The sequence below is a fragment of the Sminthopsis crassicaudata genome, chromosome 3 (genome assembly GCF_048593235.1).
Source record: "Sminthopsis crassicaudata isolate SCR6 chromosome 3, ASM4859323v1, whole genome shotgun sequence".
NCBI lineage: Eukaryota > Metazoa > Chordata > Mammalia > Dasyuromorphia > Dasyuridae > Sminthopsis > Sminthopsis crassicaudata.
The window spans coordinates 189,763,819-189,778,430 of record NC_133619.1 but is presented as its reverse complement, the minus strand read 5'-3'; the positions used below and the strand labels follow the sequence as shown (position 1 = coordinate 189,778,430).

Genomic DNA, 14,612 nt, shown 5'->3' with positions numbered 1-14,612 from the left:
TTTACCTTTAGTGTTTATGTTGGATGTTTTATAACTTCTCCACTTACTTACTGGCTTGCAGCCAGGACAGAATAGCCAACACTGGTGTAGAATCATCCTTGTAGATTCTCTGGCAGGCAGAATCTTCACAGACTTGTGGGGACTGCGTACTGCCCTAGGTCTGCTGGCGTACTGCGCCTCGTCACCTCCTCCCTCATCCCCACTGAAACAGACCTTTTCTGACAACCTTCGAAATTATCTTCTGCTGGTAATTTGCTGCACTTCCAATATTTGTGGATTTTGCCATTTCAGAGGTAATTCAGAGGCTGGATTTTGTCATTAATGTGTGAGAGTGATCAGAGAAGGTCAGAAAGAAACATGTAATTTTTTTATTAAGAAATTATTGAATTTCAAAGATGTTTAAAAACATTTAGAGATAGTATAAGCATTTAATTTTTGAAACATTTCATTTTTATTCATCTTTTAGACTTCCTTTCCCTGTATAACACTTTTTAATAGCCATAATTTCTTTTTGATATAATTTTATAAGTAAATAATATTCAACAAATAGTGTAAGTTTAGTCTTAAGAAATTAATTAAACTTTTTGTCAAATCTTATGTTTTTTATATGATACAAACCTGACTCTAGAGTAAGTTATGAATTTTCTTTCAAATATGTTTGTCAATACTGTTTTATATTTAAGTTGTATTAAAAACAGCTTTACGCAAAAAACCAAAATATTATTGGTTAGGGTAAGGGATGTTTTTTATTTTCCTACTGTAATGCTGGAGAAACTGAAGCAGTATAACGATTAGAGAGTATTTAATAATTTATTTAAAAGGGAGAGATTTTCTGGGACCAAATGGATCCATGGTTTGACCCCAGGGCTGAATGAGACTATCATCTCTAAGAATCCAACAAACAATGTGAGTTCTCAATGACATATATACATGTGTCTCAGATACTGGAGGTAGACTGAGACAGGGGTGGAGTCAGGGTGCTGAGAGTGAGAACATGGGAGTAACAATCTGGTTCTGACAAGGTAAGGAGAGGCCTGGGGGACATCTGATAATTGGGATTACAGAATGGGGAGAGGCAACCAACATTCTGATGATGCCTAAAGTAGAAAGTCTTTCTCCTTATCTGGATCATCATGATCAGGAGGTAGGGGTGGTTGAGCAGAACAATTATAAACTGAGGCAGAACAATTAAGGAAACAGAGGCAGGACAATTTAGGAAAACTGAGTCAGGGTAATTAGGGAAACTGAGTTAGGATTATAAAAGAGAACTGTGTTGTAACACTACTCTTATATATTCTATGTGGATTCAACTTGTCTCATTATGTAATTGAAAGACATGCTTTTTTTTTTTTTTTTTTTTTTTAAAGAGAGACCTACAAAGCCTACTTATATTTAACCTTTAATTTCACAAAATTTATATATGAAAAGGCAGGAATTACCAGTTAAAAGTATGATTTTTGTAAACCTCTTAACTAGTTTGAGGTTTTGAACCTTAAATTTAGGATTTTTTTAAAAAGTAGTCATTAAAGAACTATATTTTATATTGTGGTACTCTAATTCTTAAATATATTCTTAAATGGTATATGAATTAGAATATGGGGAAATGTATTTAAATGCCAACGGCCAACTCCCAGAGTAACAGGTCTCATGAATCAATGTCATTTTTTAAAATTTAAAAGCATCTCTTTCCTTTCATCCTTCCCAATCCCTCTCTTTTAAAAATAGTTATAACTCAACTTTGCTTACTGATTTCTGATGGGATCAGAAGACTCATGTCCAATTTATGGCTAAAAATACTTAGAACATTTCTGATCATGGGCAAATTATGATACATATTTATGAAAAGGCAGACTAAATGATATCTCAGATCATGTCTAATTCTTATATAAATGTGATAAAACTTTTTGTATTATGTAATTCCAACTATATGGGTATATGTGTGAAGATTTTAGAGCAGAAAAAAATGCTGATGATATTACATTGAGTTTTTTTAGTATCTTTTTCTTACCATTTGTCTTATATTTGACTTTTATTAGACTATGATAGACATTGATAAATATGCAAAATGTGTATTTTATAAATTTTTTTTTAAAAATGCATGTATACTTTTACAATTTCCATGCAAATGAGTCTCTTGACAACATCTTTTATGGAAGAAAGGAAATGAATACTGAATTTAATAGCTTTTCTAAATTGTATATTCTCTTTTTAAAAAGAAAATATATAAATGACAGTGCTTATATACACACTAATACTGTGTGTAATTTCTCCCATTGAAATATAACCTTGTGTGTATTTATTTATTTTTGCTGTGGCAATTGGGGTTAAGTGAGTTGCCTAGGGTCACACAGCTAGAAAATGTTAAATGTCTGAGGTCAGACTTAAACTCAGGTCCTTCTCTCTTCAAGGCTGGTGCTGTATTTACTTTCACCATCTAGCTGGCCCTCTTCCCTATTTAAAGGAATCAAATTTCTTATTTTGTTCTTTTCATATTTATATTAGTATTTATTTCTATGTAATTCCTTTGTTAAAATACACATTTAACTGCAAAATTTCAATGTTTCTAATAATCCAATTCTTTTTAGTTATGAGTTACAGAAAGAATAGACTTTATAAAATGGATTATTAACAATGTGTTAATAGAAATAACACTACACTGAATACTGAATGTTACCATTCTCACATATGCTTAGGATTCCTTTTATAAAAAATAGTTTTTTGTTTTCAAAATACATGCAAAGGTAGTTTTCAACGTCCACCCCTGCAAAACCATGTACTCCAAATTTTTCTCCTTACCTTAACCGTATAGAGGAAACAATTCAGTATGTGTTAAATATGTGTAATTGTTCTATATATATTTCCATATATATGAAAAGAAAATATGATCAAAAAAGGAAAAAAAAAACAATGAGAAAAAAGCAAGCAAATAATAGCAGAAAATGTGCAAATACTATATTGTGTCCCACAGTCTTCTTTTTGGATGGAAGATGGTTTTTTCCATCAAAAATCCATTGGAATTGGCATGGATTACCTCATTGCTGCAAAAAACCTAATCAATCAGAATTGATCCTCACACAATCTTGGTGCCTCTAGATACAATGTGTTTGGTTCTATTCACTTCATTCAGCATCAGTTTATATAAATCTCTCCTTAAGAAACTTTCTCTAAAGTCTCTTCTAAAATCATCTTGCTGATCATTTCTTATAGAACAATAATATTTCATGATATTCATATACTATAACTTATTCATCCATTGTCTAACTTCTGGGTATCCACTTAATTTCAACTTCCTTGCCACTACCAAAAGGGTTGCTATAAACATTTTTGCACATGTGGGTCTTTATCTTTTTTTTTATGATCTCTTTGGGATACAGACTCAGTGCAGACACTGCTGAATCAAAAGGTATGCAGTTGGATAGCCATTTGGGCATAGTTCCAAGTTGCTCTTCAGAATGGTTGGATCAGTTTCTCAACTGCATCAAGAATGTCTTAGTGTCTCTGTTTTCCCAAATTCCTTCCAGTGTTTATCATTGTATTTTCCTGTGAACTTAGTCTGAGAGATGTGAAGTGGTACATTAGCATTGTATTAATTTGCATTTCTCTAATCAGTAATGTTTTGGAGAATTTTTTTCTTTTAGGTGAAAATGGTTTTAAATTCTTCATCTGAAAATTGTTCATATCCTTTGACCATTTATCATTTGGACAATAGTTGTATTATTATATATCTGAGTTACTTATCTATATATTTTAGAAATGAGGCTTGTGTCATAAACCCTAGATATAAATCTCACCCTGCCCCCCAGTTTTCTGCTTCTCATCTAATTTTGTCTGCATTGGTTTTGTGTGCATAAAAACATGTAATTTAATATAATCAAAATTATCCATTTTGCATTTTATAATGTTCTCTGCTTCTTTTTTGGCTATAAATTCTTTCCTTCTTCACAAATCTGAGAGATCGATTATCCCTTGTTTTCTTAATTCACTTATAGTATTATTTTTTATGTCTTAATTGTGAATCATTTTGACTTTATGTTGATATAAGATGTTAGGTGTTAGTCAGTGCCTAGTTTCTGCCATATTATTTTCCAATTTTCCCAATAATTTTTGTCTAATAGTGAATTCCTTTCTCAGAACCTGGAGTCTTTGAATTTATCAAACACAAGATTACTATAGTCATTGACTGTTGTGTCTTGTGAGCCTTGCCTATTCCACTGATCAGCTACTCTATTTCTTAGGCAGTACCAAATGGTTTTGATGACTACTGTTTTATAATAGTTTTAGATCTGGTACAACTAGGCCATATTTACTTGCAATTTTTTTCAGTAATTCCCTTGAAATTCTTGACCTTTTATTCTTCCAGATTAATTTTGTTATTTTTTCTAGCTTTGTAAAGCAATTTTTTCGTACTGATAAAGTTGAATAATTTAGGTAGGATTGTCATTTTTGTTATATTGGTATATTGGATTACTTATGAATTTTATTTATGTGAAAAATATTTTATGTTATGTTCATATAATCCCTAGCTTTGGGAGGTAGACCTCCAAATATATTATCTAGTTATTTTAATGGAATTTCTCTTTAAATTTTTTGCTGCTAGACTTTGCTAGTAACATATAGAAGTGCTGATGATTTATATGGATTTATTTTTTATCTTGCAACTTTGCTAAAGTTGGTAATTTTTTCTAGTTTTTAGTTGATTCATTTAATTTCTTTTTTTTTCTTGTTGCTAAAGCCAACATTTCTAAAATAATATTGAATAGTAATGGTAATAGGGGACAACTTTGTTTCATCCTTTATTTTATTGTGAATGCTTCTAGTTTATCCCTATTACATCTTGTATTTGCCGATGGTTTTAGATGGATGCTACTGATCATTTTAAGGAAAACTTCATTTTTTCTTATGTGTTCTGGTGTTTTTAATAGTAACAGGTGTTGGATTTTATCAAATGATTGTTCTCCATCTATTAAGATAATCATATGGTTTTTATTAGCTTTGTTATTGATAGACTCTATTATGCTGTGTTTCCCTAATATTGAACTAGCCCTGCATTCCTGGTATAAATTCTTTTTTTTTATTAACTTTTATAATTATAAATTTTTTTGACAGTATATATGCATGAGTAATTTTTTTTTAATAACATTATCCCTTGTATTCATTTTCCCAAATTTTCCCCTCCCTCCCTTTATTCTATCCCGTAGATGACAGGCAATCCCATACATTTTATATGTGTTACAGTATAACCTAGATACAATATATGTGTGTAAATCTAATTTTCTTGTTGCACGTTAAGTATTGGATTCCAAAGGTATAAGTAACTTGGGTCAATAGACAGTAGTGCTAAAAGTTTACATTCAATTTTCAGTGTTCCTTCTCTGGGTGTAGTTATTTCTGTCCATCATTGATCAACTGGAAGTGAGTTGGATCTTCTTTATGTTGAAGATATCCACTTCCATCAGAATACCTCTTCATATAGCACTGAAGTGTACAGCGATCTTCTGGTTCTATTCATTTCACTCAGCATCAGTTGATGTAAGTCTCTCCAAACCTCTCTGTATTCGTCCTGCTGGTCATTTCTTACAGAGCAATAATATTCCATAGCCTTCATATACCATAATTTACCCAACCATTCTCCAATTGATGGACATCCATTCATCTTCCAGTTTCAAACTCTGAGATACCACTACACACCTGTCATATTAGCTAAGATGACAGGAACAAATAATGATGAATGTTGGAGGGAATGTGAGAAAACTGGGATACTAATACATTGTTTGTGGAGTTGTGAAAGGATCTGGCCATTCTGGAGAGCAATTTGGAACTATGCCCAAAAAAATTATCAAACTGTGCATACCCTTTGATCCAGCAGTGCTGCTATTGGACTTATATCCTAAAGAAATACTAAAGAGGGGAAAGGGACCTGTTTGTGGCAGCCCTTTTCGTAGTGGCTAGAAAGCAGAAGAGTGGCTAGGAAATATCTCTTTTATTTTTACTTGTGCTGAAGCGTAGAAGATTCTGTTCCAGCCTTTTACCATTATTCTGTATGTATTTCTGTTTCAAATGTGTTACTTGTAAACTAATTGTAAGATTCTACCTTTTATTCCATCTGCCATCTATTTAGGTTTTGTGGGAGAGTTCATCCCATTTATATTCATAGTTAAAATGACTATGTATTGCCATCCTATTTTTTCCAAGTTTTGCTTTTCTCTTTCCTTTCTCCCTTTCTTTTTTCCTTCTGACTACATCCTCCCTCAATTTAGCCTCCCCTTTTTCAGCCCTTTCCTACTTTCTTTTCCCTTTTTTTTTCTACTTCTGTTCTCCCTTATATTGGCCTCCCCATTTTCTTTCCCCTTTGCCCTTCTCCTTCTCTATAGGGTGAGACAAGTTTTTATATCAAATTAAATATGCCTACTACTCCCTCTTTGAGCCAAATCCTGATGAAGATTAAGATTGAAACAATCCTCACTCTCCTTCCTTCTTTCCCTCAAGTGTAATAGGTTATTTTTTGCCTCGTTATGTGATGTAATAATTTACCCCATTTTCCTCTTCTTCCACTACAATCCCATTTTTACCCCAGGTTCAATCAAGTTAAATCATACTTAGACTTTCTAAGTATATCCCTAAAAAAATGCACTTTTTAAGAGTTGAACATATTATCTCCCCACATAGAGATTTAAACATTTTAACCTTTAAAAAACATTGTTATTTTATTTACCTTTTTGTTCTCTTATGCTTCTCTTGAGTTCTGTATTTGAATTGAATTTGAGTTCTGTTCAGCTCTGGTTTTTTTCATGAAAAATAATTGAAAATCTTGAATGTCCATTTTTTTTTCCCTCGAAAGATAACACTTACTTTTGCTGGGTATTTAATCCTTGGCTTCAGTTCAAGCTCTTTTGCCCTCTGGAATACTAAATTACAGTCCTTTTGATCCTTTAAAGTTCATGTTCCTAAATTGTATATCATCCTGATTATAGTTCCTCAACATTTGATTTGTTTCTTTCTGGCTGGTTGCAATATTTTCTCCTTGATGTGATAATTCTAGAATATTCAGCTATATGAAGCACTCTTCATATTGGGGTCTCTTTAAGGGTATCATCAGTGGATCATTTCAATGGCAATTTTTATCCTCTGATTCTAGATTATAAGAGTGGTTTTTCTTGATTATTTCTTGAAAGATGTTGTCTAGGCCTTCCCCCCCCCCCCATCATGGTTTTCAAGTAGTTCAATAATTCTTAGATTGCCTCTCCTGAATCTATTTTCTAGGAGTGTTGTTTTTCCAGTAAGGTAGTTTGCATTTTCTCTATCTTTTTCATTTTGGGTGGTTTTGTTTGACTCCTTTTTGATGCCTCATTGAATCATTCCCTTATATTTGTCCAATTCTAATTTTTATTGAATGATTTTCTTCAGTTAGCTTTTTTACTTTCTTGTGCTTTTGGCCAACTGAACTTAATTTCTGTCTTTCCTTTTCCAAAGCTGTCATATTCCTCCCATTTTTCTTCTAAATCTCTTTAAATATCTATTTTGAAGTCTTTCAAGAGAGTCTTTTGAGTTGGCAACCAAATGTATATCATTCAGTCTTCTTTGAGAGAGATTTTTGTCATTAGTGTCCTCTCGGCTTGAGGTCTGTTATTCCCTGTCTCCATAGTAGCTATCTAGTTTTAAAGCTTTTTTTCCCTTTTTTCTCATTTTTAAAGATTGAGTCCGTTTTTAGGGGAAAGGGGAAAGGGGTTTTACACTTCCCTGGGGCTGGGGCTATTGCTTTCCTTCTGCTGCATAGGCGTGATAAAGTCTTTCTTATTATTCTGGGTTCAAGGGTTTTCCATTTGCCTTCTATAGTTGTGTTAGCTAATCTGCTGATCTACTAGCTTCTATACTAGGACAAGACTAGCCATTGCTGATGTATTTTAGTTATAAGCCTCCCACTAGTTTCCTGTGCATTTGCAACGGACCTCACATCTAATCTCTGCCTAAATGCGACAGACTTCTCGATGTCTTTCCAAATTTCCATCTGCTGAATGTTACCCTCCAGATATTTGTGAATTCTGTCACTCTAAAGCATGTTCACAGGCTAGATCTGGTTCTGATTCTGAAGGAAACCAGGTATATCTCAGGCAAAGACCTGTCTACTCTCTGTCATCTTGGCCCTGCGCTAAGGGATGACTATATATAAGTTTTATCTCTCATAAATTTGGTGAGATCACTATTTGTAACATCCTATTATATCTGTTATAGTGACATCAGTCTCTTTCTCTCTGTCTTTGTGTCTCTCCCTTCCTTTTTTTCTCCCTCTTTCTTCTTTCCCCGCTTCCCCCACTTCACACACTGCAACAGTGATAGTAATATTTGATTTTTGTTTCTTTAAAGTCTTACGAGATGACTTCAGACAAAATCCTTCAGATGTAATGGTGGCAGTAGGAGAACCTGCAGTGATGGAATGCCAGCCTCCCCGAGGCCATCCCGAACCTACAATTTCATGGAAAAAAGACGGATTACCATTGGATGATAGAGATGAAAGAATTACTGTAAGTATTAAAATAATCACATGAGCATTGTTGTGGATACTTTCATCAATGAAACAGTAAATTAAAGATAAGACTACTTCTTTTGGATATCCTTAAGGCATATATAGGTTCTCCTTCCAGTTAAATACTATTTTTATTTATTGTAAAGTTGATATACCAACATATATTTATATAATAATTAAAAGCTGTGAACTCATGGGGAGCCCTATGATAACCTTGTAAAGTAGTCACTTAGAACAGTTATTATCATGATCATTTTACAAATTTGCACACTCTTGTTGAGAGAAGTAACATAAGCTGTTCATATTCATATCCCAGGAAATGTCAAACTGAGCTTTCCTGGCTCCCAATTTCTATGGTATCATGCTACCAGAGTATTATGACCAAATCAAGCTTATAATGCTATTTATTTGGCCACTAGAGATGAAAAAGATTTTAAAATTTTTTTTTAAACATATTTAAGGAGTTGGTTCTTAGATATTTGGGTTACAGTACAAAGTACATAGTCTTGCATTTTCCCTTCTCTCCATAGTAAAGGAAAGTGTGTTTCATTTTTAGATCTCCATAATAAACCTTGGCCGTTATAATTCTTTCTTATTAAAACTTGTTTTAATTATTTAATTATGCTTTTTATTTATTTATTGTTTTTATCTATATTGTTTTATATACATTTCTATATTCGCCATTTCTTTTTGGAGCAAATATATGCATTTACTTCTTTATATCTCAATTTATTTTTATATTCCTTAGTTATCAACAAAGATTTATTTAGCTTTGTATAATAAATAACCATGTTAAGTGCTAGGGATATAAAGTTTACTATGTCTGACCTTACATATATTCAATCTGTTCTCAAGGTTTGTTGTTCATCTTTGTGGTTATTCTCAAATATGGCTCCCTCTCTTGTCTGATACAGCCATTACTTAGGTGCAATTCCTTATTACCTCATTGTGGACTGTTGCTTGTTCTTGGTTCTACTTGCCTCAAGTCTTTCCTTGCTCCAATCCATTCTCCATTTAGACAGCAAAGTGATTTTTCTTAAGTGCCAATCTACCTATTTCCCATTCTGCTCCCTAATCCCTTTCAGTAAACTTCAGTGGCTCCCTACTGCTTCCAGGATCAAAGATGCTCTGTTTGGTATCCAAAGTCCTTTATACCTTAGCCCCTTCCTATTTTTCCAGACTTCTTATATTTATTATGTACCATATACCCATATACTCTTTGACTGGCCTTCTCATTGTCCAACATTGCATCTCTCAGTTCTGAGTACATATATTTTAATCTTTTGCAGGAAGCCTTGCCTAGCATAACCTTATTAAATTTTATCATCTTCCCTTTCTAAGTTATTTCTTATTTATCCTGTATTATAACTTGTTCATATAGATTTGTTTGCTTGTCATCTCTGAGTGATAAGTGCTTTAGGGTCAGGAATTGTCTTTTGCCCTTTTTTGTATCTTCAGAACTTCATAAGGTTGGGCACATAGTAGATGCTTAATAAATATTTATTGATTATTGTGCATTTACCACATATACCAAATATATGGATGATATTTTTAAAGGAGAAATTATTAGAGCACTAGTTATTAGAGTAAAATAGTATAAAATAATATTATTATATGATAAAATTTTAAGGAACTGCAAGTAGGTCAGTGTCAGTGGAATATAGGATGAGAGTGTAACATACTAAGAGATTGTCTTCATATGAAAGGGCCAGATCATAAAGAATTTTAAATACCCAAAAGAGGATTTTATATTTAGGTGTAGAAGAATAGTTAAAATTGTAGTTTAACGAACAGAGATGCCATGGCCTGAACTATATTCACGAAAACCATTTTGGCAGCTATATGGAAGATAAGTGAAAGAATAGAGAGAGCCATGAAGATTGAAGTCCAATTATTTGGATATTGAATTAATTGAATAGGGAATCCTTATAATTAGTATCCTTTAGTTTACTGGACACTGCTCCACTATATGGTTTCTGGTCCTTTTTTACTTAAACTTCCAATTTTTCTATTTTTTAAATTAGTACCTGAAAATTTTGATGATCTGCTTTGTTATTATATTTTGAAATGCAATAATGATATGATAGTAGATATTCTTTGTTTTTCTTTCCTACTACCCATTGCCTTCAGCTTTTTTCTTCCTGATAATTTTTTTTTGTTTTTTGTATAATTTCATAATTTTTTTGTACTTTTATCAGTATAATGGTATACCTAAAATTTAATTTTGGTAATATCATTTTCTTATTTCTCTGATCCAGTTACTGACAATTATTGTCTCTCTAGCTATTTAAATATGTTACTGTACTTATATAATTCTTGAGAATAGTAGTCTTAGTTATTTAATTATTATATTATTATGCTTTAGTTTTTCTGAAATAGGAGTCCTCTTGTCTTTTACTTTGAATCTTTGTAAGTATCTATTGAAATGCTTCTAATTCTTGTGAATTTTTTTTTTTTTTTTTGTATTCTTCAGCCTTTAATTGTTTGAAGTAAATTCTACTCTAAATTTCTGGTGATTTGTAATCAGAGAGTAAGCATATATTAAGCGCTTACTATGTTCTTGCCACTGGTCTAATTATTGTGAAGAATGAAACTAATCAATGAAAGAATAAAGCAACAATTCTTCCTCTCAAGATATATACATTTTTAACTTGAAACTATCATGAAATCGGCAAATAAGATTAATTTTATTTTTGTCTTTGCTGGTTTATTTATTTATTTTTGTTTTAATTACTCTCTTGCCCAATTCTTTATTCAGGATTTCTATCCCAATATTCAATAGCAGTGGGGATACAGGACGACCATGCTTTACCCCAAACTTATTCCAAGTGTTTTATCACTGCAAGTAATAGTCTCTATTTCTAGATAAAAACAACAAATGTGTATATGTTTGTGTGTGTGTGTGTGTGTGTGTGTGTGTGTGTGTGTGTGTGTGTGTACTTTTTATTCATATTAAGGAATAATGCTTGCATTTTCTTTTTAAAACATAAATTTATGCCTATTTAATCAGTCTTTTTCATAGTCTGTTCCTATAATCATGGGGTTTTTTAACTTGTAAAATGAAGTTACTAATTGTCCCTTGTAGTACCATAATTTTTTATTTTATTTTTTATTATAGCTTTTTATTTACCAGATATATCCATGGATAATTTTACAGCATTGACAATTGCCACTTCTTTTCTTCCAATATTTCCTCTCCTTCTTCCCATCCCTTCCCCCAGATGGCAGGTTGACCAATACATGTTAAATATAAAGTATAAATTAAATACAATATATACATATATTGTCCAAACAATTATTTTGCTATAGTACCATAATTGTATATAAAGTTGACTTTCTTAGGCAAAGTAAAAAATAAGATCAATATGTTAGTATACCTATAACTTAAAATAATTGATTTAAATATGTGATTTCTGGATTATTTACTTGTTTTGGAAAGTTTTCATTCAAAAGGAAATTTTCAGTAATTCCTTTTGTATGAATTTTAAGTTTTATTAGTATTTATTTCAAAACATGAAACAAGACTTACCATTGAATGTTATCACCTGCTTTGGATAATAATTGATAAACTAAGTATTTCCTTAGTAAATTGCTAGTGACAATATAATGTTTTTACTAATACTCAGAGCTGCCATATGCCCTGTTGGCTCTATCTTAGCAGTGTCTATTAAGGGAAGCAAAAACCATTCTTTTGCTGACTGTAGGAATGAATACTCTGTCTTTATCTCTTTTATCTCCTTAACACAAGATAGAATCTACAGAAGAAGGAAATACATATATCCCAGAGATATATATATATGTACCCTCCAAAACAATATTTTTCCCCAATCCAAATAAGATATTGGGACTAAAGTTTGCACCATTCTTTGTCAGACAGTAAAACTCATAGTGAAATTGGGAATTCTTTCCCCCTTATAAATAAACTTCCCCCTCAAATATCTGTAGTAGAATAAGACTGCCAAGGACTAACTACATTGGTGTTAAGTTAAAAAGAGTTGTTTGATAATGTTATAATATAAAGTGATCATGAATCTGGGAAATAAGGTCAGAGGTATTTGGGGCTTACTTCTAAAGAACAAAGTGCAAAAAAGGTAGAATTGGCAAAATGACTTTTTCTCATCAGCTTCTTGTGCTATGTCTCAAGTATTGTACTTTTAAAATTTATATTTGAAATTTTTTGAGTATTACTTTTCAACATCTTTTCTGTCCCTTCTCTAAGACCTAAAATTCCCCTTTCCTCAAGTCCTCCTAACTCATTATGTCTTCCTCTTTTACATGTTATAATACTTCCCTTTTCTTAATTGGAAGAGATTCCCTCTTCCTATAAAAACAACAGTAAACTGCTGAGTAAGAGAATAACTTCAGGGATCTAATAACATAAGGTTGAGAATGCTAACAGTTCACTACTAGATTTACAGTAGATATAGGTTTAGTAAAGCCCAGGAGGAGTTATCTTCTCTTTATCAAAAAGGGGGGAAAAAACAAACAAAAAAAAAACAACCCTACTTTTAAAGATACTCTTTTGTATTATTTCCAGATAAAATTGTTGTTGAGATGAAGGATTTGAATAATACCATAGGATTTTAGAGGTAATTTATTTAAGCCTATAGATAAATAGAAATCTCCTTAACCCAAATGATATCCAGCATCTGTGTGAAAACTTTAGGTTATCTGCTATTTTCTAAAGCATCCCACTTTATATATTAATTGAGTAAGAAATGTTTTGACGACACAAATTTGTTTTGTTTAAATTATTATAAAAGAAGGGTGAATTTCACCAAAATCAATTAGAAAAATTTATTTAATAATCCTGGGAATTTTGTAATTTATGATATTGGATAAGACTGCTCAGGATTTAAAAATTTTGGCCGAATAGTTTTGTTTCTTATAGGATATTGCTGTTTTTCTTCCTAAGGGAATATCAAAACCATTCAGATTAGGTTGTTATATAAAATATGTTAATTATTTTATGTAAACCCAAGTTACCTTTAATTATAACGCAGGAGTTACAAAATTATAATGATAAATGCCTAAAGAATTTTGTAAAGATATTAATTCAGAAATAATTTCTGAAGTCTTTTAAATTATGCCAAGATGGTAAAAGGTTTGTTTTTGTATGTCAGGAAATAGTGACATCTGAAACAGAACTCTTGTTACAACTTTCTGTGCATATTGTGTAAATTAATTCTATTGAACTTCTAGTTTTAATAATAGTGGGAAGAGTTATATTTCAATAAGCAAAGCAGTGAAAACATTAAAATAATATACATTAACAATCACTTCTCTTTTATAATTGTCACATTTTAAAATTTATTTTCTATCTGAAGACAAAACTGAATTTGGTTAATTCTTTTAGTTGCAATGAAAAGAAACTGAATTTATACACTATTTAAAATTAAGTTTGGAAATAAATCCCTAGCAATAGCAATTATTAGATATTTAAAATGTTGCTTATTATTCCAACTTTTATTTTAAATTCTCATTTTCATTTTCTTTCTTTTCTTGCTTTGCCAAATATATCAATATTACATATAATATATTATATTAAATTACATATAATATATTAATATTATATAACATAATTCCAAAGATTGGAGGGTATTTATAGCTGAAATTTTGGAGTTGAAGGGATGTCTATATTTTTTAAATACAATGATTTGTTGTGATTAAAATCTTGATGTTCATCTCTTATGCTTCTAAGAACAGTAACCTCTCTCACAAAGGAACATTTATTAGTGACAATATTGATCTTTTAAAAAATGTACTCGTATCATACAACTTGAACAGTTTTCAGAATTTTAAAATGATTTGCTTTAATATAGCAAGGATATATATTTACAGCGGTATATGAAGAACTTATAGATGTAGAACCTGTTCTCTCTCTCTCTCTTTCTCTCTCTCTCTTTCTCTCTCTCTCTCTCTCTCTTTCTCTCCTCCCCCCCCCACTGTATGTGTGTCTGGACACATGTTATTTGTACGTGTGTATGTATGTGCATGCATGTGTGTATAAGTATACACACATACGTTTATGTAGATATACACACATGAAATACATAGTAAGTTGTGCATTCTATAGATTTCCAGTTAAGTC

At 31.5% G+C, this 14,612-nt stretch overlaps 1 protein-coding gene across 1 annotated transcript in view; it reads left to right on the top strand.

The window, feature by feature from the left end:
• The window catches only part of ROBO1 (roundabout guidance receptor 1), a 582,961-nt gene that overhangs the window by 383,124 nt on the left and 185,225 nt on the right, over positions 1-14,612 (top strand). The window contains exon 3 of the mRNA XM_074299785.1: positions 8,362-8,519. Within this exon, the coding sequence (XP_074155886.1) occupies positions 8,362-8,519 (158 nt within the window). The remainder of the gene's footprint in view (positions 1-8,361; positions 8,520-14,612) is intronic.